The sequence below is a fragment of the Pseudopodoces humilis genome, chromosome 9 (assembly GCF_049639895.1).
Source record: "Pseudopodoces humilis isolate 2021_Gansu_Grassland_sample_001 chromosome 9, ASM4963989v1, whole genome shotgun sequence".
Classification (NCBI taxonomy): domain Eukaryota; kingdom Metazoa; phylum Chordata; class Aves; order Passeriformes; family Paridae; genus Pseudopodoces; species Pseudopodoces humilis.
The window spans coordinates 15914746-15938318 of NC_142208.1; the positions used below are offsets into that span (position 1 = coordinate 15914746).

The 23573-nt window shown below is 40.1% G+C and overlaps 1 protein-coding gene across 3 annotated transcripts in view; it reads right to left on the reverse strand.

Moving 5' to 3' along the window:
• The window catches only part of ZSWIM8 (zinc finger SWIM-type containing 8), a 56489-nt gene extending 35472 nt beyond the window's left edge, over positions 1 to 21017 (reverse strand). For 2 of the 3 annotated variants that reach the window (XM_014250417.2, XM_088059540.1), the window contains exon 1: positions 20265 to 21017. In XM_014250417.2, the coding sequence (XP_014105892.1) occupies positions 20265 to 20442 (178 nt within the window). In that variant the 5' untranslated portion in view covers positions 20443 to 21017. The remainder of the gene's footprint in view (positions 1 to 20264) is intronic. The other variant, XM_005520523.3, reaches the window with a different exon arrangement.
• Positions 21018 to 23573: the final 2556 nt, after the last annotated feature.

Genomic DNA, 23573 nt, shown 5'->3' on the forward strand with positions numbered 1-23573 from the left:
AAACCAATCTGGCCCTCAGCTTTCCCTCCACACCAGCCTCCAGGCAGCATATCAAAGGAAAACAAGCCCTGATGTCAGTAAGCACTTTCTCACCCTCTGCCTAGAGACACCCTCCAGTCCCAACAGCTGGGAAAAATCACATAAGGAGAGGGCTTTCAAAGTGCATGCACGCAGCAAAGCAGCCAACATCTCCCCCAGCACTGAGCAGACCTGACAAATGAAAGGATTACATAAATATGGAAAAATCCCCAGTTTTCAAACATCCACATTTATGTTTGGTTTTCTTCAGTGAAATTAGATTCATTAGCTACTATTCCCTTCTCCCAGACAGAAGGAATTTTTACCATCAGGGTTGTTTCTCTACAACCAGTGATTTTTACTCTATGTTATAGATCCAGTGTCTATTTTACAGTGCTAGAATCCCATTCAAAAATGTCAGAGAAGCAGATTATAAAATGAACCACATTGCAAAAAGATGTGCCCCTTTCTCTACAGCTAACAGATAAACAAGCTTATAGCAGAAAAGTAATTTCATTTACACTTTTGACAACCAAAATAGGTGTAAAGCTTTCATCAAGTCACTAAAAAATGTACTGCTTTTAATTAGTCTCTAAAAAGTGTACTGTTTTTAATTAGTGAAACATAGTCAAATTAATATCATTCCTGCTGCTACAATAGTAGTAGATGCCACAGAATTGAGTCCAAATTGAGGCACTTCCATACTTGAAATTACTCTGAGCAATGAAAGGAGAGGTATTTTGCATGGTTTAAAATGCAGTTATTCTACAGAGGTACTCTATTCAGTTATCTCATTATACAATACTAGAAAAGAGCTAACACCTAAACAACCTCTACAAGGTAAAAGGCCCAAAAAACTACTTCAGTACTGATTGAAACACCTGCACATTATTTTGAGAGCTGCAAGCCTTCAGCCTGAATGGTATTCCTTTTTACCATTTCTTTTTATAAAGATCTGGTGCTAGGTACGAAGGTTAGATTAGAAATGCTACAACATGAGACCTCCTCACCTACTCTAGCACAAGTCTAGCACAAGTCAGCCAGCCTGATTTTAATAACTGTACACAGTGAAGTAAGGTAAGGCTGACTTTGCACTGAACCCATTAATTGATTCATCAGCTGTACTGTGTTAGTAGTAATGAGCAAAAAACAGGTGGCCAATTATGTGGCATAACTCAGAGCACACAGCTGAAACATCTTCAGAATAAGGCAGTAAAAACAAAATAAAGCAGTAAAACCTGGAGGGGAAAAAAACAAGTCTTACTTATTAAACTATGCACTGTTCTAAAGCAAAAAGAGAGATGGGAAAAAATAGTAGAAATTAACTGAAAAGTAGAAAATACTCCAAGGTGAGTGTATTCACAGTAGCTACCCTGGTACACATGTAAGTGCTAAAATTAAGAAGTTAAACTGCCCCAAGTTTCAAGCGGGTAGCTGCCCATGTAGCCAAGGTGACACAATCCTACCTGCAATATGGCTCAGAGCAGCATTAGAGGGTCTTTTCCCTTTTTTCTCCTGTAAAGTCAGCTAGACAGCTCTACTTTGGTGGTAAAACTAGACTTCAAATAAAGTCATCTGAGCCCCAAAAGGAGATCTGTTCAAAAAGTTTATTTCTGGATACACAAATCCTAGGTTGGTGGATTTATATACTTGTATATAAGTATACTTTATATACTTACATACTTGTATATAGACTCATACACACTTGTATCAAGAGGTATTATCAATGAAACAGACAAAAGGTACTCTCAGGTTCTATAACAAATATTTTTAGCCAGGAAGTAAAAAGGAAGTCTGTTAAAAAAGTAAAGGAGAAAGCACCATAGCTTTTACTGAGAAAGCAAAGATAGGTATAGGAAGGAAGACTTCAAGTTTAATATTAAAAAAATTATACAGCAGTGAATTTATTCTTGAGATAAAATTATCCAAGGGAGAAGATAATTTTAAATTGTGGAGCAAAACTAGCAAGAATCCATATTTGCTCTTGGGAAGCAGACGTGATCCAAGCAGAACAAAAAGTACATTTGAAGTCTTGGAAGAATAGAGTCACAAGTAGAGTATAAGCAACCCGAAACAATTCTCACAGGTTAAATGACTAAGAAAACCCAGGTCTGGAAGGGATTCTGAGAAGCCATCTAATCTATATCTCCTACCTAAAATGCAAGATCAAGCATATCTGAACCATTCTGAATAAATCACACCTCATTATTTATTCCTACTGCCACACAGAACATGCAGCTTTGATCAGGACTATCCTGGCTTTTTGCTACTGCTTTACATGAATTACAGGTTTTATTTTTATAACCATTTTGTAACAGCTAAAACTTTAGCATAGATGCAATTATTCCTGCTGGAACAACAACAACAAAACACCTGACCCCAAAACAGCCAACACAAGCTGCGCACACAAACCTGCATTTTCACTCACAGAACAACTTCTGTGCCAGCAGGACTTACCACACAGAGATGAATGTGTAGCAGTTGCTTAACCTTTCCTATTACAGGGTAGGCTGTAATAAGTTGCAGCCAACAATTACTCATAAAAACAGATCATGTTCAAAATGAGCTAGTAGTATTCCTTCAGCACAGTAACTGAAAAACAGAGAAGAAATGGCTTGAATAATCAGCAGAACAGGGACCATGAGAATACCAAAGAGCTATTAAAACACAACAAAGAAAAAACAACTGGGCTAAACACTGAATTTATCTGTTATAAGGTTATTCCCATTGAGTTACTTTCATTTGACACACATCCTTAAAGTAAACTATACATACAAGTAAATGAATACAAATGCAAGTGAACAAAATTCACAGCAAGAGAAAAGACACGGTACAAAGATAGGACACATTGCTTTCCCTATATACAACTTCAGAAAAATAGCATGTTAGGCTGCATTATCTTTTCAGAGAGGAGTCTACAGCTTTGATTTTATAGTAATCCCTGGTCCCCATCTGACTTTTCCCCTCACCTTTCTCACTGGCTTCAGTCCTAAATATAACAGAGTAACAAAGTAATATAACTACACACAAAACACGATGAAGAAAATTAACTGAATCACCTCTGATATCAAAAGCTAAATTGAGAAGGCAAGTAAAACCAAGAGGAAATATGCAGAGATCAATCTTGACTGGTCAAGGAGGTATGGGGGGGGTGTTACAAAACCTATTTTACAAAAATCCAAAAAGTGCTGATAATTCTCAAACAGGCAAGCAGAGGAAGCACTGCACTTAATCATAACACACCTAAACCAGCTCCTTAAAAAGATTTGTTTTCTTACTGCTTTCTGTACATTTCCTTCTAAAATTCTGCTGTTGGTTTTAGTTTATTCTCTTGTGGTTTTTTTTTCTTTATAGAAATTTATTCTGAGTTGATGTCTTTAAGAAGTAGGTGCCAGGGAAATAGAGTTTTTCAGGGCTCAAGCTTGGCAAAAAATATCAGAAAACCTCACATTTGTCTTTAACTCCGTAATACATGAGAGTGAATGCTGTGAATGTACTTTTAAAACAGTTTCCCAAGGTGAACATTGCAAAATGAAACATAAGCCTTTTAATTAACAATGTACTTGTTATTTCAAATAAATTATATCCAAGGCATTTAGGCCATTGCTCATACTTCCTTTTCTTCTTCCATTTTACCATATAATCAACATCTTATAAAAAGCAACATGTCTATTAAAAATAGACAAAATCCATCTCTGAACTGAGCATAAGCCACGTGGTATGCACCAGAAGCATTTTGCAAAAGTCTGAAAATGAGATACTTTCTCTTCCTTCACAGGTATTTCTCATGGAAAGCTCCATCTATGAGGCACATGAATTTTAGTTCCATATTCAGAGGTGTTAATTACGAGCAGAACAGATAAAATGGGTCACAGATACACCACCATCAGCTGGTTTTCTATCATACTAACATTTTGCCTCGTTAAGTCCCAGCCCTACAAAGTCAACAAAAAGGGAACATCAGAAGAGTTGAACTAATATCCTTGCAGCCTACATAAGCAGTAAGGGTCACAAGACACATTTGTGTCTGCTTGCTGCTCTGTGGCTTTTCAAGCAGACTTCTGGAATGAGTAGTGAATACTTACACAAAATTTCCCTAATTTTAGGCAATATTATTAAAAACCATAGCCCATCTATAATGCACTAATACATAATACATAGGGATGATGGAATAGTAAGAGCATCCTTGAATAGTCTTGGGATTACAATTTTGGGAGTAAATCAGACTGACTACAATCAAATTAATTCATGGTCCAGTCACAAGGAGGACAGTTATGTTTTCAAAGGGATAAAGGAAAAGTTCTCCACCTAGGTGGAAGAGATTTTTCAGCTACTCTGTGCCTGTAGGACTTGGAACATATGGTGGTACTGAACCACAACCACCAAGCTCCGGAAGAAAACTAAATACTTAACATAAAAATGCAACTGAAATAACCAACATAAATTTAACCATAGAAAATAAAGAGAGATAACATACAAGCACTTAAAACAACTGAACTATTTACCTGCAAACACCCATACTAAAATGGGTCAAAGTAAGGGGAAAGAGGATTTTGAATAGAAGAGCGCAACCAAACTGAACAGCATGAGAAATTTCCATTGTAAAGGCTCACAGATGAACTGCTGGAGCAGTTCTGAAGCTCTATCATATAGCAAAAGACAGATCAGCTACACATATGCTGAGAGTACACCATCCAAATAAGCACACTAGATAATGAACAAAAGCCTCAGTCAGGATGCCCTCTTTCAGACCAGTATTCAGTTGCTTACAATTAGGGATTAATTTGCCTTAAAAAGACCTCTCAGCTGCATATGATCTCTTCAAATCACACAGCTGGGTCTCAGTGATGTTCAAAGTGAACACACATCAGTTCAGCTGGAGCTGGAGCTCTTAGAGCACCCCAGTAGACACAAGGACTGAGCAGACACCAAGAACAGGTACCACTTTCTTGTTCCAAATACAGCACAAGGGAACAAAACCAACAGGCAAGCTGAGGGGTGAAGACCCCAAAGCTGAAGCAAGACCCGTCTACATCAGAGCCTGGCAGCTGAACAGACACAGGGAGCTGCATCTGCAACCAGTCATAGTCTAGCTTGACTACAGGCAGAATGAAGCATCTGAAAACCAGAAGATACAATGCAATATTCAAATACTGACTCACAGCTGTCTTCAATTAGCTGTTTTAAATTCCCCTGCTTCAGATTAATAATTCCATGCCATTTTGTATAAAGGGAAAAAACCCACAATGTTCCTTGTAAGAAAAACCAAGCAAACCACAGTATTGCTAAAAAGTAGAAGATTTTCTTCTACAGGCTACAGAAGCTAATGTGAAGATACGAGTTCCTGATTCCCCAACTATTTGTGTAGCATCAATCTTAAGAAAATAAGCAACCCCTTCACACTGAAATACTTGCTGTACCAAGCTATAATAAACTTTCAGCTATTTGTTTCTCAGGTACTATACACTCCAAACTGATTCCCTGCAAAACACCTCAGCATTCACAAAGCCAGTTGCAACAACAAATGGACAATAACAGCCTTTGGTGGAATTAATCTGCGTTTTTCAAAACTGTAACAGGTCAAGAGGGTTTGACAAGACAAGAACAGAGATCAGGTGATGGAGACAGGACGCTACAAATACTACTGCTGATATACTCTTAATTAAGCTTGCTTAGAACACAGACTAGAGAGAACAGTCTGACCTGAGAGCTCCCTTGCTTTTGTTTCCTCAAAGTTTCTGTACTTTTTAAATATCCACACACTCATGACAAGCAAGCACAACTAAATAAACTACCTACCACAAGCAGCAAGGACAGGACACTGTAATGAAACCATCAAGCATTTCAGGCAATTAGCCACAGGAAAAACTCTAAAAATATGTTTTTATCCAAGAGGCTTGTATAGCATGGTGATATTCTTATCATCGAAAAAGTATTTATATACACACACATATACACTTTTAATAATCATATTCCTAGCAAGAACTAAGTGTTCAACAAATTAGCAAAATGCTCCAGAGAACAAGGCAAGAGTCACTCTGAATCACAGGTATGCTAATTTGTTCACAAAAAATCCCAAACAAAAAGCTATCATGATTATTTGGTTTTATTTTTCTGTCTATGCAATTCACTCATTAAATATGCACATTAGCCTTACTGCCTGTAAATAGTGCAGAACTCTCAACTAAAAATTTGAGGTTTGTTCAAATTTAGGAACAAATCTGCTTCTCTTCTTTGCTTTTATCTATCTCCTTTCTCCATTGCTACTACCCCCACAACGTCACTAACAGCACTAAAACCCTAATGGGATCTGTGTTTACAAGACTTCCTTATACCTCTTATTTCCTCAGCGAGAGTTATGCAACTCTATCTCATCACATAAACATTTTGCAGCAGTGAAATGACATTGAAAGTTATGTCAATGAGTTGCAAATGCAGTGATATAAGACCACATTGAAAGCAAAAGGAATTTGGGGGAGGCCTACATCAGCCCTAAGCCACACAATGACATTTTTATGTACAAAACACTTGAAAAGATAAATAAGGAACATAAATTTTTCATTAGCATTTACTGGATAAGACTGGTGAGATTCATAGCCACAAACCATTAAAAATACAGATCCCAGATGGGCAGATTACAGTCCAGAGTTGGAAACTTCACTCTTAACTGACAAACGGCAGCAACTATTACTACACAAATTCCATTACAGACATCACAACATTTTAAGAATGGCACTTTTTTTTAACCCAATGCAAAAAGGGTCGTTTTATTACAGGAGGGTGTCCAATTCACCTACAACGTATCTGTCACCTGCAGCAAAAGCCATAGTAGAGTCAAATTTCATCTGAATTCAATTTCTGAAAACTGCTTAACACTACATCACAAGCAGCTCATATATGTAAGTCAAAATATTTCATGGCTCAAATTATCTTTGGTTGCTAGATTTGGATTTCACTTCAAAATGAGAGAAGTATATTATTTGGCTGATGGCATATACATATGTCCTGGCATCATGACTTCTGCTTCCAAGATTAAGATCGTTTAGGAAGCTATAATCAGCTCCTTCTATAAGGCAGGCATCAATATGCATTAAAATAGCAGAAAAAACAATACTTCTATTTTATTTGCACACAAACCCTGTAGAATTCCAGAATATAAATGACTGCAGAGCATAAGTGAGTGGGGTTTTTTTTCAAGTGTCAGTAGTTTTAAACCTGTTAAAGCTTGCAGTTCCCTTCTGCACATTTCTGACAAAAGATTTCACTATAGTTTTCTACATTCACTCTCTGGATGCATACAGAGTTAAAAAAAAAACCCACAGCTGAAAACCAACGGACTTAACTTTGCTCATCTGTGGGGAAATGACATTACCACTGTTCTAACGTCAATTAGAGAGACTGCACCTCAAAACAGTTTTTGCTAATGAACCTGAGCACCTAACAGAGGAAGAATGCCACACTCAGCACAACTCCTGCTGTTTTAATATTAGACTGAGTTAAAACTATTTTATCTTTAGCTTGTTATTTTTAAAGTTAACGTTTTTAAGCATTCCAGCATCATGCCAACTCCCAGTAACACCTTCACTTGACTTCATGAGGCAAAAAAGCCCTAGAAAAAAGAAAGCTGGTGGGGTTTTACAAAGGTAAGCAATAATTGACCAGAGAACTAAAACTCAGAAGATGCACAATGTGTGTTTAAGGTCCAAGATTTCTAACACAAAAATTAATTAAAAATTTAAAGAGTTGCATGTCTAAAAACTTTTTGCACTCTGAAGGTCAGCTGGTTGAAGAATAGAGTCTTCTCTTACAAAAAGTCTCTTCCTTATGTACTTAAAGCATCAAAACGACAACATTCTTACTATATCAGAAACCAGATCTCTACCAAGAAGACCACCTTAATAACGTCTTCAGAAGTACAGTTCAAGGAAAATGTAGAATGCTACAAGTGACATTTGGTAACAAAGAATATGTTTGATGAGGGAGGGGGGAAAAAAAATGCATGATTTGGTTCCATGACTTCAGGACAGAAACACCAGAACTTTCCTCCATCACTAACTTGAGGTCCTAAGATCCTACTCACCTGTGTTTTGCCTAATGGTTTAAGATTTTGTTGCAAAGGTGTACAGTGCACCCACAGAAAACATGTGCTCTGAGAAAATGTAAGGACCTCTTCAGACACAACTCAAATCTAGACCAGAAAGGTGTTTTTTCCATTTAATTCTATTGCTAATCCTGTGCAATAACTGTGAAATTCTGCACAAGGCTGTGTTGATGAAACTGAAATATTCTATGGCCTTTTTTACAACTCTCTAACATGACCGAGATCCTGAAACTCTGATACCAGTATTAGGCAGGTAAAGCAGCATTCACAACTTGACAATCTCCTCTAAAAATTCAGACAAGAAAATTCTTATTTCAAACCTTTCCATTTCCTTTCCTAAAAAAAACAAATTCATTTCATAAAAAGAGCAGCCTGGGCAAGCAACCGACAGCTGTGAGAAATCCTAAAATAAACAACAGATTTTTGTAAAGCAAGACAGACAGTGCTACAAAACACTGCATTCATGCCAGCGCTGGCCAAGGTTTCATGACAAATTGGGCAGCTTGCATTCAAAATAACTCTACAGCTGATGAAGCAGATTAGCTTCAGGCAAGTCATTTCCCCTGCACTGTTACTCCTTGCTCTCTCACCCTGTGCAGAAAGAATTCTGCACAACCAGGATTGTGCATTCAGAGCACAGAAATCAAATAGCTCCTGCCTCCTGAAAGTAAGGCTCGGTATTACCAGTTATTCCCACTCTGCCCCAGACAAGGAATTTTAAAAGCTCAGCATTTAAAATTCTCTCCAGTGACCTATGCCCAAAAAAATCCTACAAAGACCAACACAGACCGAATATTTTTCTGAACGTAGATTATGGAACATGAATATAAATCAAAAGTCTGACTTCACCACAGCTGAGAATCAATCTCTATCAAGAAGTATTGATATGTTTTCAGACACAAAAGGAAGTCATACAAAACACCATGCAATCTCCACTATTTCTTGTGCTGTTCTCTACAGCGCTATCCTTAGTAACCATTCTTAAGTATAACATGCAAAATTAATATCTAACCAGCTTTTTTCATATGTCTAAATAAATGCCAGAACAGTATCACTTGCCCTTTAAACAAATGTACTAGTAAACACTGAAAAGCTACATTTACTGAATGTATCAGCATGACATGAGGCTGATAGGAAAGTTATTGTCTGAAAAGAAAAAAGGATAAGGCATTCTCACCTCTAGAGTAAAAAAAAAATAATTAAACAACTGCAAGGAAGTAGAAGAATGTATCACCTCTTAATATCACCAACTAGAAACCAAGAGAGGTTAAAATATGTATTTCATAAATGCAAGTAAAAAGAAGTTAAATATCTAAATGCTTTTGAAAAAAATCTTACCTGACTCCTTTTTCTCTCCTTTGGTTTTGTAAAAATCTCCCCAAATCTAACCTCAGTTCTATGGCTTTACACGAGGTCACAGAGCTCTGTCAATAACATCCTTCAATTCCACATTCTCCCACGGCAGTTGCAAGGTGCAGCAGAGCAGCCCCCAGCCAGCCCAAACCCTCCTGCCAGACATAAGCTTCCAATGCTGGCAGTACCCAGCCAGCCTTAAGCCCTCAGCCCCTAGCAATTACATTTCCTCCCACTCAAGGTAAAGTATTCATCTGATCATTTGTTAATAACCTACAGCTGGAGAAAGTCCCTCTTCTAACAAGAAATAAACTCAGTTCCATTTTCCTCACATCACCTGTAGGAAGAGCAAAATGGGAGAAACAAAACTGGGTACAAAGGCACATATGAAGCAAACAGACATCTATAGAACATTTACATAGGAAGGGTTACTTGCAAGCATGTCTATTATTTTCACTGAACAAAAATAATACCTAAAGCATCCCTGGAAAACTGTGTGGCACTGATTAACTGAAATCCATTACATGAATTTGGCTAGGCAAACGAGTAATATCTCCCAAGATCTCCCCAGCATCCCAAGACTGAAGCAAAGTCAACCATCTTCTGAAAAAGTCCACAGAATACAGTTCCTACTACTTACTAGACAGGCAAAACTAGCTCCCTGTCCTTGAGAAGGATAAGCAGCTTAGCTGACCCCATGCACTACAGCTTTAAATGCAAGCAAGTAGTCAATGAAACTTTGAAACATTTTAGGTCAAATACAACCTTCTCTGCAAGACTTGCATAAAAGCCTAAGTTGCAAGTATTTTCACCTAGAGCTCTGGTAAACAAACTTAACAGCTACACTTTGTTTTTCCTCCCATCTCAGCATTCACTGACCTAAATATGAGGTAAGAAATGAAATTGCATGCAATATACAACAGGAACTGTAAAGCGCTCCGGAGAATTGCTAAATGATGCCCTATAGACTTCCCAAATGTATTAGCTTCAAAGAAAAATGGTAATTTCATTTGTACACTTATTAATTACATTCTACCTGCAGGAGTACCATGAATCTTCAATGTCAAACCCTGAACAAGTATTTTTACCTTAGTAATCAATTCCTAAAAGCATGGAACTTGGGCACTGAAGCCATCATCAAGCTATTCAATTAGCCTCAAGCATGGATTAACAAGACTTCATGTTGCTGCACTCTCCAAAGGATGAGACAGATGTGATTTTACCACATAAGAATTCCAGTACAGAGATATTGAAATGAAAATAAAAATACTAAAGAATCAGTCTTAAGAATCACAACTGGTGATACACAAAGTCAGGCAAATGGGAACATATGCAGAGAACAGTAAACCTGAAACAAGACATGGACAGACTCTATAAGGCCCAAGATTCACAGGTTCAGAAACTTTTCTGTACCTCAGCCAAGAATCTCATTTTCTCACACATACTAACAAGAGGCCATCAAGAATGTCTCTAATGCACACAGGCATTATTTTAATGAATATCTCTAAGAAAGAGTCTAGATGGTATCTTGACTACTTCAGTTTAAGGTTGACTCACTTTTTCTTTCCTTCTGACTGGGGAGACACGCTCAAAGTATCATCTTTAGAGATCTCAAGTCTAATGAACAGAAAATTCACAATTATCTTTTTCCACTAGTTTATCTGTGGGGGGCTTGGGGGGGGTAGGAGCAATACTAATTGCATTTTAAAACATTGCTGTTTTCATGTTCAGGTCTCCATCAATTAATTACTCATGTAATTCTCCAGTATTTCTGGATAGCAAAGAATGATGACCATCTGCTTACATTTTTCATCTCTCTGAACAGATGAAGAAGCCAGAATCAGTGGCCCAGGTGTTCCCCTGCCCACTGCTGCACTAAGTCACCACGTAAATGTCTTAACCTGGGAGAAAAAAGTACTCCTGGATGCCTCCCTGTAAAGACTTACTGCTTGCAAATAAATTCAGGGTAATATTTCTTTTATCATGCGACCTAATTACATTTTTGTAAAAAAAATAGACTTCTTTTTTATATAGTTTTTGGTTTCCAAGGTCCCTCTTGTTCATTCTGTCAACTATGTTCTCCCCTCCAGCATCCAGCTTTTCTCCCACAAAGGGACAGGATTTCTTCTGAGGACAGATATTTTTCTTCCTCCATCCATCTTATCAATTTATTCTTTCCACTTCTTTTACATGCCAATTTTTATCCCATAAGAAAAAGAAGCTGGAAATCCCTACTGTCTCACAGTCACAAGACAAATCTAGAAGACAGCAGAAAGGCAAAAAAGCCACTGAGACATCAAGAAATAATACTCAGGTCTCCCTACTTGCAGCAGCTGAATGAGAACGCTAAGACTTTGTTTAAAGACACTACTCTGCAATACTTTCAGGTTTTCTCCTTCAATGGAAAGAGAATGTCTTAACTTCCAATTTTTTTCTCACACCAACAGAGATTTAGGTAAATACAAAAAAATCACAAGCTTTTTCCAGCTTAAACTTGTTCAGCTTTTACCTAATTGATACGGGTAAATACTGACATCTTAATTTTTCTTACTTTTGCTCCTCTGGCAATCTAGAAACACTAATTATGATTCATCATAGAAGGAATATTTTATTAAAACCAGGTACTTTTCACAGTATCACTTTTCTCAAAATACACAATTCCAGAAGATTTTAATAGGTATATTGCAAGCTGACAGAGCTCCTTTGTTTCACTCTTGTCAAGGACAGTATGTTTCCAGCTGTATGGAAGCAAATATAGATGAACTAAAAATAATCAAAACATTAAAGTTTCCACAAGTCTTGCCCGTAATGTTTAAAGCACGTGGGGAAATGTGGTCAAAGACATCACTTACAGTCTTTTCTGTTAAAAATGCTACACAACTCCCCACAGCCTTGCCAGAAATAAAGAGGAAACAAAGAAGAAAAGATGCATCAAAGAATGCACAATCTCTGAGAAGAATGAGAATTTTCTGATTGGTAATCTTACACTTAACTGCTTGAGACTACACAGCTTCAGAGCAGGCAATTTAAAAATGTGTCATATGGTATTTTGAAATTAGAACCAGTACTTCAAGTATTTTGTATATTATGCACCACTGCTGTTTAACATTTAAAAAGATAAAATTCTAAATGCAATATTTTAGCTAGTTGACACATATGTACTTTGAATTTTACATCTGGAGAGTTTAGAAGGATGTTACAAAACAGGAGGAGGGAGGAAAAGTGCTTAGTATAGATAAAGGGCATTAAAATAAAGTGGAAAAAAAAAAACTTCTAGCCATGACACTGTTTTATATTAATCTTATAACTGCTTTACAGTCTTACACTTAGATAACTAATACACAAAGTTGTTGGTTTAAAAGGAGCAATGAAATTTTAAAGAAATTATTCAACTTTACGAACCAAAGAATAAATAGGTTTTGACTCTTTGTAAAGTTTCTCATACAAAGAAATAAACAAAAGCTTCCAAATCAATTATTGATATCCTAAACAGACAAACATTTACTCTAGAAGTTCATTAAAGTATGTAAACATCTTTCGAAAACGTGCATTCCTTTTTTTTCTCCAGAAAAAAGTACTATATATTACCTAGGACACAGAATAATTAAGAGGAAATGCTCTTTGCTCCTGGTTTATAATGGCATAAGAGACACTGTTCAAATCACTGATATCCATTTCTGTTCCCTCAAAAGTATTGCTGGGGGAGGGAGGAAAGAGGGGTTTTGTGTGTTTGTTTAAAAGACTACAAAACAGAGGTTGACTTCAGGGAGCGGAAAAAAGGGGTCTAGCCACAAGTCAACATGTGAGTTCTGCTCCCACATATCCTGAATAATTTTTACTTTGACTGTATTAATACCTCTAAACAGACTTTCCTAAGTTTGATCAGCTGACTTCTCATTTTTTCCTTCCTCACTAAAGAAATACAGACTGTACAGAGGGTGCTATTTTTCTGCATATAGGTTATGCTATGGATTTGTTGCTGTTCCTCAAACTGAAATGGAACTCTGAAAATGTAAACTTGCATATTAAATCACACTTAACTGGGGGGGTCTTCAAACATACAGATCATTTCACCATACTACGACTAGAAGCAACACCAAACCAGAGCAAGGGGAGCACAGAATGCACAAGAGCCCAAGACAATTCATGAAGCTAGGAGCACAATTGCACCTATTGAACAAGCCTCCCTGGCTTCTTGAAACTTCCTATCACTTTGTGAACTCATCTACTCAAGGAAAAAAAATCCCTAACAAGAAAAGGGTGGGTGTTGAGGGTTAGGTGTCCTTTTTTTTTTCTTTTTTTTTTTGTTTTGTCGTTCTGGCCTGCCCGGGGAATTTTTACCCATTAGCTGCGGAGACAACCTAACTGTGGGTATTTAGTGGGTGATTGATAAGGGACAAAGAGTGGCCGGGCCCGGGGGGGGGGGGTGGGGAAGGGGGCAGAAAAGGAGGGTGGGGACAGTTTTTTTGGGTTGGTTTTAATTCGGCTTCGGGGATGGACGTTCGTGTGCTGGGTCGCGGAGCTGCTGCGGGGGAGAGAAGGGAATTTCGCCATCACCGAGACGGTGCTGCTGCTTCTTCTCCTTCTCCCCTCTTTGTTGGCGGCCTCGCACCCCCTGTCCTGCTGGGACGTGTGGCAGCCACCGCCGCGGAGCTGCTGATCCACCTCAGCCACCGGCCCAGGATCTCAGCTCGTCCCTGCTGTTTCCAGCCGACTGTTCCTCGGAGCCCTGCAGGAGCACCGGGACTGACTGTCCGAGGGGGTTTGTGAGAACAAAACTTCTCCCCCATCCCATCTCAGCCGAGAAAGCTGTCCCGGGGTCCCTGGTTCTGTGTTCTTGTTATTGCTGTAGTTATTGTTTGTTTGCCTGGTTATACTAGTAAATAACTGTTATTCCTATCCCCAGATCTCTGCCTGAAAGCCCCCTTGATTTCAAAATCATAATAATTCGGAGGGAGGGGGTCTACATTCTTTCATCCCAAGGGGGGCTCCTGCTCACCCTAGCAGACACCTGTCTTCTAGAACCAAGACAGGGGGATAAAGAAAGGGATAGGAAACAAAGGCAGAGCACAATTCAGAGTCTAGATCAAACCTGAACCCTTATCCTTGCTCCCCCAGAGGTAAACATACCACGGAAAAGTAAGCCTGAAGCTCTTACGAATAGAGCCTCTGTAATCTCTTGTCATTGCACAACACGCGGATCTCCACAAGGTGAATGGAAAGAGAAATAAACACAAAAAGAAAAATCCATGGAAGTCAGGAAGATGAGACAAAAGAAAATGAAAAATTTCCTCACAGAAAGGCAAGACATTAAAATAGGCAAAGAACATGCAAGACTTTTTGGGAGGGGGAAAAGAAATTTAACTAAAGGGAAAGGCCAAAAGACCATAGGAGAGATAAAACTGGAGCGGCAATTTAAAATCTCAATAGTAAAAATATACTTTCTGATAGCTTCTTGATGTGGTTCCTTCAGTAGCCATTTCTGAAGAGAAGGATACACACATTCAATTATCTCAAAAAATGCAAATGAAGAGACAAATGTGTGAGAATCATTCTCAATTTGTCCACCTTCCAAAAGACAGATGTATTAATGCATTGTGAAACCACCTTTTCTTAGAGACAGCTTCTGAAATCTGCATCCCAGGTCCAACACCAGGCACTTAATCATGCCCATCAGTCTTGACAAACCACTGTCTATGCAGCTTCTCTGCAGTGTCTTCAGCAACAATGAAGCAATGTCCCCTTTGCACCTTGTATTTGTTACAAGGCAGTAAGTCCCTTCCTCAACTTGAAGTTTTGCTTCTCCTCCATAGCAATTCAACATCATCACTAACTATGTGTATCATCACTACTAAAAGTAGGTGAAATCCATTTACTAGGGTGAGAAAATATAGAGGAACTTATCTTCTGCTAGCAGCTAAGCCCTAACTTTCACATTACCTTTGCTCTTTGGACAGCTGATCTCTGCTTATTTTTTATCTTCCCTCTTTTATGATCTCATCAACATTAGAATTCTGTTGCTTCTATAAAGAAACTCACTAGGGAGCCATATAATACCTTTGCTCAACAGTTCCTGTTTTGGCATTTTACCAATGAAGTTGGATATACTATAATAGATATTTGAGTTAGAACAGATTTGTCCTGTGTTGTATTCAATTAGAAAACACAACCAACAAGAAATATTACACCTGTACCTCCCAGAAATGTGAATTGACCCCATAATCTCCCTCTTAACAGCAGAAGCACAAACAAAGCAGAAAAAAAAAAATACAGTAGTGGCCAGTAACAAAGCAGCAGCAAACCACAGTCTCCATTTCAAGCTTTGCTAGGCTCAAAGAGTGGACACACTTTGGGATGAAACCAGCATTTTTCCCTAATAATACAAAGAGTCTGAAGAGCACAGTATGAATTTGAAAGAGACTAAATATTCCTCCTGCTGTTTTCTTTCTGAAGTTACTGCTTGAACAAGGGTTTATGTGAATTTCTTAGTCACTGGCAATCCTGAGGAAGAAACAGTGCTCTCTATGCCATTTATTCTTTGCCTGTATAAATTAATGAAAATCAGTCACTGTTCTTTTACCAGCATAGACACTGCTCAGACTCTGATCTCTAAACTGATCATATATTCACCCCAGGCTCTGTATATTATCTCCCAATTATTTTCTCTATACAACTTGTAGTTTTGAGGCACTGTGCCCAAAACTTCATGTTGGAGCATTACCTGCATAATTTCTTAGTCAAGCCGAGGGAGGGAGAGGGAGGGAGAGGGAGGGAGAGGGAGGGAGAGGGAGGGAGAGGGAGGGAGAGGGAGGGAGAGGGAGGGAGAGGGAGGGAGAGGGAGGGAGAGGGAGGGAGAGGGAGGGAGAGGGAGGGAGAGGGAGGGAGAGGGAGGGAGAGGGAGGGAGAGGGAGGGAGAGGGAGGGAGAAAAAAAGTCAAGTTTTCTCACTAGCTGCCTACTGAATACAGATTCAACACTCATCAGCACACTTCCAACCAAATCCACAGTGAATAAATAAATATGAAATGAGTAAATATATTGTGAAGGCACTATTTAACAATCCTACAGTATTAATGACAGCTTCTAATGTTTGGTAAATATTTATGCTTCAGAAACTGTGAAACGAAGTACTAAGGGTGGGAAAGAGCTTAGAAGCTTTCAGGAAGAAACAAAGGCACAGTGGGTTTGAAGAGATAATGAATGTGCTTGAACACTTATTCTTCAAAATTCTACCACAAAAATGCTTATGTGAAGATAACAGATGATAAAACACTTGCAGAAAGACTACACTTACTTAAATTACCAATGAAAAATACAACTACTTGAAAAAGTGAGAAAGGCATGAGAAGATCATAATGGCTGCTGGGAAAGAACCAACTGTCCAGAAAAGTGGAGAAAAGGCAAGTGGGTACATTTGTTAGCAGATGGGCAACAAATCAGTGGAATGTAATTTGATATGTAAGAAAAACTTAGAGTTACAAACCAGCTCTAAGAATCAGATAGTTCTAAACACACTGCAAGGACATTGTATTTCCAAATATCCATTCACCCTGACTTCAGAGCAGAATCCTCCGTTTGCTTGTGCAGTGAAAGCCTCTAATCAATGATGTATACAGGTAATGACTGGCCAAATATCAGTTAGAAGCATGACACCACTCAAAATTAAAAACACAAGGGATAAAGCAAGCAATCAAGGCAATTAACAAGAGAACAAGGCATTTGTAAAACAAACATTCAAAATCATCACAGGACTCCCAATACTCACAAAACTGACAGGTTTCCTCCAGGATTTCAGTGCAGGTGAATTAGTGGAGATTAAGAGTAGTTTCAAAACCTAAGGGCATCCATGAAGTGGACACAATGCATTCCTTCTTCACGTTGGCAATTCTACACTTAAGGAGACAATTCCTTTCAAGAGTGTAATATAGGAAGACTGTAAGAGGACTTTACCACAATAGAAATTAAATGCGAGAAAAATCAACCAATTACAATTCTATTTTTTTGATGTAACTACTCAAGATACCTGATTTTATAAAAAAATCAGTTCCAAGGATTACATTAGAGAAACTCAAACATTCCTCTCCCCCTTCCATCATCTTCCTAGCAAACCAGTGCGGTGATTCACAAACAAGTGAATAATTAATTTTTTTGGCAACCCTCTGTAGTGAATACCATATATATTTGCAACAAGCTACCCCAAGCCTTAATATGAAATTTCCAGTAAGCATAACAGTAATAGTAAAGATACCCAAAGAGAAAATAAAAACTTGCAAAAAAGTAAGAAAGTTGTAACTGGTGTGTGTGCAGGTAGTTTGCTTGTTTGTTTAAGAGACAGCTAACAGCACTTCCATCAGTCTTAGGGGGATTCTCTTTGAACCAATTAATGAGGAATTAGACACTTACAAGGACAAACGGAAAACAATTGAAGAAGCTAGAAATTCTTTCTATTACATAACTTGTCTGACTAATTCCACACGAAAACACAGGCTTTTCTGGAGGAAAAGACTAACAGAATGTAGTTCCTCTTGTTTCCTCTTAGCATTTAACAGAAGAACCTAGTGTCTAACCTCGCTTTTTGTCTGCATAGGCAACAGCAAAATGGCAAACTGTAGAAATAAAAATACACAGCTCAATTTTGAATTATCACATTTGAAATTACTCACTACAACAGACAACCTCAGGATCCAGCAAGTTCTGTGTTTTCTCACTTAAAAACACTATCAATAACAGGTATTAAAACAAAATTGGTACAGGAGTTGTGAAATCCAAGGAGATTCCAGACAATGACAGATCACACATCAGACCAGACTTACTGGCAACACAGTGTACAGTAAAGTACCTGCAAGTGTTCCACATTGGTAGTATCACATGTGACTTCACAGCGTGAATAAATAATTATTTAGGCCACAAATCCACATCCACATTGTTCTCAAAATAACTCTGACCAGAGCCTGGGAATTGCCAGCAAGGGCCTTAAAGGAGGCAACAGTATCCTTTCAAAATGTCCCTCCTGTTAAAATAAGACTCTCATACAAAGGAATTAGGTGTCTACAGACAAAACCTGAAATATATGAACCAAGTATAAGCAATAAAAGCCTATGCAAGTCTGCAGAACTCAGTACAGCAACATCTCAATATGGTGTAAATAATTACAATTATCACAGCAATGTTAGCTATTGTGTTTTACACGTGAGAAAAGAACCCGAAGATTGCAAATATGTACGATCTACTGAAGTGTCTTTTCCTTTCAGTGCAACAAGTGGGTGCAGCAGAGAGAGCAACTGCTGCTTGATTTAATTCGGTCAAGAGAGCTCAAGGAACTAGGTCAAGACCCAGAAGAACAACCACTCATACACTGAACCAGTGGAGAAAAGTTGGCTAAAAGCATGTAGAAGTTGGGGGGAAAAAAAATCACCTTTGCAAACATGTCTTACTTGCAAAGCCATACAAACCAATTCCATAAATCTCTGCCAAACTAAAGATGTCTTTATTTCCACACCAGTACGTTTTTAAAAATTCAGCTCCTTTCCAGCAAGCTAACACGTGCAACAAGACTTGATGCACAGCATGAGATAAATACATATATGTGTATGCTTTGCCCTATGCACAATGCTTATTTCTACATCCTAGGACTCAAAGCTTTTAAAAATGCCAACACAGTTCCTTTTCTTTACAGCAGTACAGTCTAAAACTTAATCTGTTCTGGAAAGCCTATGGTTAATGCAAAGTGTATTTTCTGGTACTAAACCAGTGAAAACTGAACATTTGTCCATAGCACAACATGGTCAATTTCAACTCAATTCAATATAAATTGCATTTTCTGTACATGTAAGGGCAATATTCAGAAGAGAATACAGTTTTTCAGCTCCAGATAGGGAAATATCAATGAGGCAGGTGATGGTTACAAAGATCAGCAATAACAGGAAAAGTACTGACACTGGCCTGAAGAAACAGGAGATAAAAGGAAAAGTAGAACGATTTTGTGTAATTTATGTTAACTGTGTATCTGGCTCTGCTTAGTGCAAACATCACCTGAATTCCAGGGTCATGATGTAGTAGAATAATAGAGAAAACAATTTTTGTTAAAAGGAGAAAAAAAAAATCAAGAAAAGAGCTAATAGCTACATGTTAATTAAAAATAAAATTCAATTGCTAATGTTTCCTATTTTGCTGTCTGCTATTAAGTATAAATTACTATCAGCAGAAAAGAAATAACTCTTGAAGCAGGCACACTGTTGTTTGCCGACTTCTTTGTGACAGTGTTATAGCCCTCTTGCTCCACTATTGCAAAAGAAAGAGCCAATTTACTAAAAAACGAGAAATGCCAAGAATCAGACAAGGAAAATGGACTGCCCTATACAATGACGGCTTACATGGCTTTACATGAGTAGCTTTATAGAGGTAACAAAACCCTCTTTGAAACCTTAGTGTACTTCAATCAAAGCATGTGGGAACCTATGCAGTTGTTCCCAGCCAAGTCTGCAATTTGTTTATAGAAAACAGTTTTCAGATTTCCAAGAGCAATCCCACAGAATCTGCTCAGAAGAGCAGCACCACAGTATTATGAGTGCACCCAGGTGAAAACTCACCTAAAAGACAAGCTTTGTCTTAAGAACCCTGGTGAACTTACAGTTTCAATCTTTGGCCAAAAATTATCCCGACAATGAATCCTACGTAGGAGTTCTCTCTGCTGCTCTGACTTTCCTTCTGCAGATCTCCTCACTTACCACCCTCCCTTGCCCCACAACTTCCACGAATCCAAAGAACATCCCAATGAAACCGGGTGACCTCACCTTTCATTTTGACAGTGGGGGAATTGGGTCCAGCCGATTGCTTCCTCCATCCTCTCCAGTTCTGACAAAGGCTCTCTGCCTCAGAGATAAAGGAACAAAGAGAGTCTTCTTCAAAGCGATCGGAGTCTTCAAATGAAAACCTCTCCCCGTCCTCCCACTCTGCGAACATGAGTTCCATCACATCCGACAGGCGACGTGGGGAAAAAGAAGACAGGAACAGCACTGCTCACTTTTAACACGTGAATGGACTGGAGGGCTCTCGCAATACTTAAAATCTCCGTTTTGATTTGATCCCCATACTACAGTACCAGGAAAAAACAAAGTCAGCGCTGACTGAAATGGAAGAAGCAGGAAATAACTAAGGGGCAGCTGGTAAAAATTCCATGGGGAAAAAAGTTCTTAAAAAAGTTAAAAAATGTTTATGTCCACAGAATGTACTTGAGTGGAAGGAGCTGGATAGTCCATGAGAGCTGCCTCCAAGCGGGACAGGTGCCTGCCGGGCACTCGGAAGGTCTGAAGGCTCCCGGCGCTGCAGGACGAGGGAAGGGGCCGGCTTCCTCCTCCGGGGCTGCCGTGGCGGGGTGCCGCCGGTGTCTGTGCGCAGGGCCGGGTCTCCCTGAGGTTGTGCTTGGCTCACTCCCGGCGCAGGAACCGAGGGGAGGGCGGGCAGAGGCACCGGCGGGGGCTGGGGGGAAACAACTTCCCTCCCGGTCGCGGGGGCTTAAAAACGGCCCGGTGGGGCCGGAGCGCCCGCGGAGGGGCGGCGCGACCTCCCGGCTGCTGGTCACGGGCACCGGCAGCGGCGCGGGCGGGCAGGCGGCGGCTCCGGCCTCACGGGGGCGCGGGCGGCGGCCGGCGGGGAGCGCCCGGCGCTGGTCCCGGCGAGCAGGGCGGGGGCAGCCCGTCGCCGCTCCGATCGCGGTGGCCCCGCGCTGTCTCTATGAGCCCATGGCCGGCGGGCCCCGCTGGACGCCCCCGAGCCCGGCGCGGCCCCGGCGGTTCGCGGCCCCGGCGGGTCCCGTCCCTGCCCGGCGCGGGCACCAAGATGGCTCCGCGCTTCCCAGCTTCACCTGCGACACCCCCCGCCAGCTGAGCGCCGCTTCCGCCGCCGCGCTTCCGGCTTCCGCCGCGCGGGGCATGCCGGGCCGGGGCGATGCCGGGTCGGGAGCCCGGCTGTCCCCCGGGACGGGCTGCGGCTCGGCTGGCGCCTGCCTGCCGCCGCACGCCAGCGGGCCGCTCGGAGCCGCCGTCATAAAACAAAAGCCTGTGTGCTGTGCCTGCCCGCACCGCCGTAGGCAGAGAGAGAGCGCTAGTTGTGCTAAAATGTGAGGGTTACCCCTCACGCACCGAGAATGAGTTGCATGAGGTAGAAATCACTCAGCCGTGGTCATCTGATTGGAGGTGAAAGAAATATACGAGTTCTCAGTAACGTTTTCTGTTAGGAGAAAAACAGCAGGAAAGAAGATCAAGGGGAATAAAGGAAATAAAAGAAAGAGAGGAGCGTGGCTCGAGTAAGTCCTGTTCAAGCGCAGTGACTGCTTTCCTTCGGCCGGGAGAGCCCCTCGCCCTCAGGGGCCGAAGGAAAGGAGGGGTCTGAGGAGCTGCTCGGGTCTGAACAACTCCAAAATTCAAACAGAAAAGATAACTAACCTGCCAGGTCCAAGAGGAATTGCACAGGCTAGTTAAGGTCTTCTTATCCTACCCTTTCCTATCCGAAAGCAGCAGAGGTGACGTTCTTTTATTTTTTTTTCCATAATTCTACTTCTCGGAGTTCTAGTTCGTTGCTCCATTAGAAAGTTCACTGGTAAAATACCAAAGAATAAGTTTGCTCTTTGAGTACATGTCAGCCAAACAGCTGGACCTACACCTCCCTCCCTGTATTTGTACAGAGGGGAAAAGCAAATGACAGAAAAAAAAATACGAGAAAAATAATTACATACTAAGAAATGGTAAATGTAGAGCTGAGGGAAAGTGAAATGCATCTGGGAACACCGCTAGCTCTCTCATCTCACTCTAGTCCTTGATCCAAAAGAATCATATTAATTGATGAGTCCTCATGAAAGGTCCTAAGCAGTGCACCTTGGATCTTAAAGGAAGCTTCCAACATGGTTTGTCCTTACAAACGAAATGCTTCCCAGTTTAAGATTTTGAACACAAAGATGCATTACTGCAGTGTCCATCAGCTGTAAGAGGTATGGTCACTCATTGAAATGTCAAATCCTTCAGTGCCACCAGGGCAGACATCCCGCAGGTGCACTGGGCAGGGAGGCATGACACCGGGTGAGCCAGCTCAAGGCAATGTGCCATAGCACAGCATGCCAAGTTCTGGCTCCTGTGCTGCCTAATCCTACATGAGAGTTGTCCTGTGCTGATGCCTGCCTCTATCAAATCTGTACAGCCAAATAACCTGTTAGTGCACCACGCCAGCAGTAATTCAGGAGAGAGACACACCTGCCTGATAATGGGAATCCTGGCAGGTTACATCAATACCAGTCTGAGTCAAGGGCATTGCAGAGAATCTCTGCCACGTGAGAAAGCAAAGATACACAAAGACATTGTAATACTTGGTGCAGTGTTGCGCTAAAGAAGGATTTCACCTAGGGAAAGGCGTTTCCCTAGCAAGAAAAAAGCATTTAGAAGACTGTAGGAATTTCAAAGAATAAAACAATGCAGCTGAAATTTTGAAAAGTATTTTCATGGGGGAGGGAAAAAATTAAATGCATTTAATTTATTAAATGTGTCCAAGGACTGAAGAGGTAACTACAGGTGAAATTCAGCACCCTGACTCAGATGTTGTGGCGCTTGAAATGACAGAAATGGGCAGGGAAACACAGTGATGCCATAAGGCTGATGCTGCTCACCAATACCTTCTGACAACAGTATGTGCAACACTGCACTGTTAGATTTTACCTAAATCCAGTAGAGCATACATATTACATCAAGAAGGGACAGAGTAGAGGAGGAATATTAGACAGTACTAATTATAAGGGAGCTTCAGTATATTTTGTTTGATTCCATTAAATTTTAACAATTCTCATTGTTACATTCCTTCTTCTTCCAGCTTTGGGATACCACAAGTTATAGAGATTTCCAGAGAAATCTTGTTTTCACTTTCTTAAACATCACAGGCTGAAAGCATAGAAGAGGTGATGAAAATAACGAGACAAGCAAAGCAGAGTGAACATTTGCACTTTCATCTTAATGTGCATTTCAAGACCCTGTAAAAATGTGTCTTCTGGCTTGTGCAGACCAGGCCTGGGTGTGTTGTTGCCCTGGCCAACATGAGATAGTGCAGGTGTGAGTACTTTG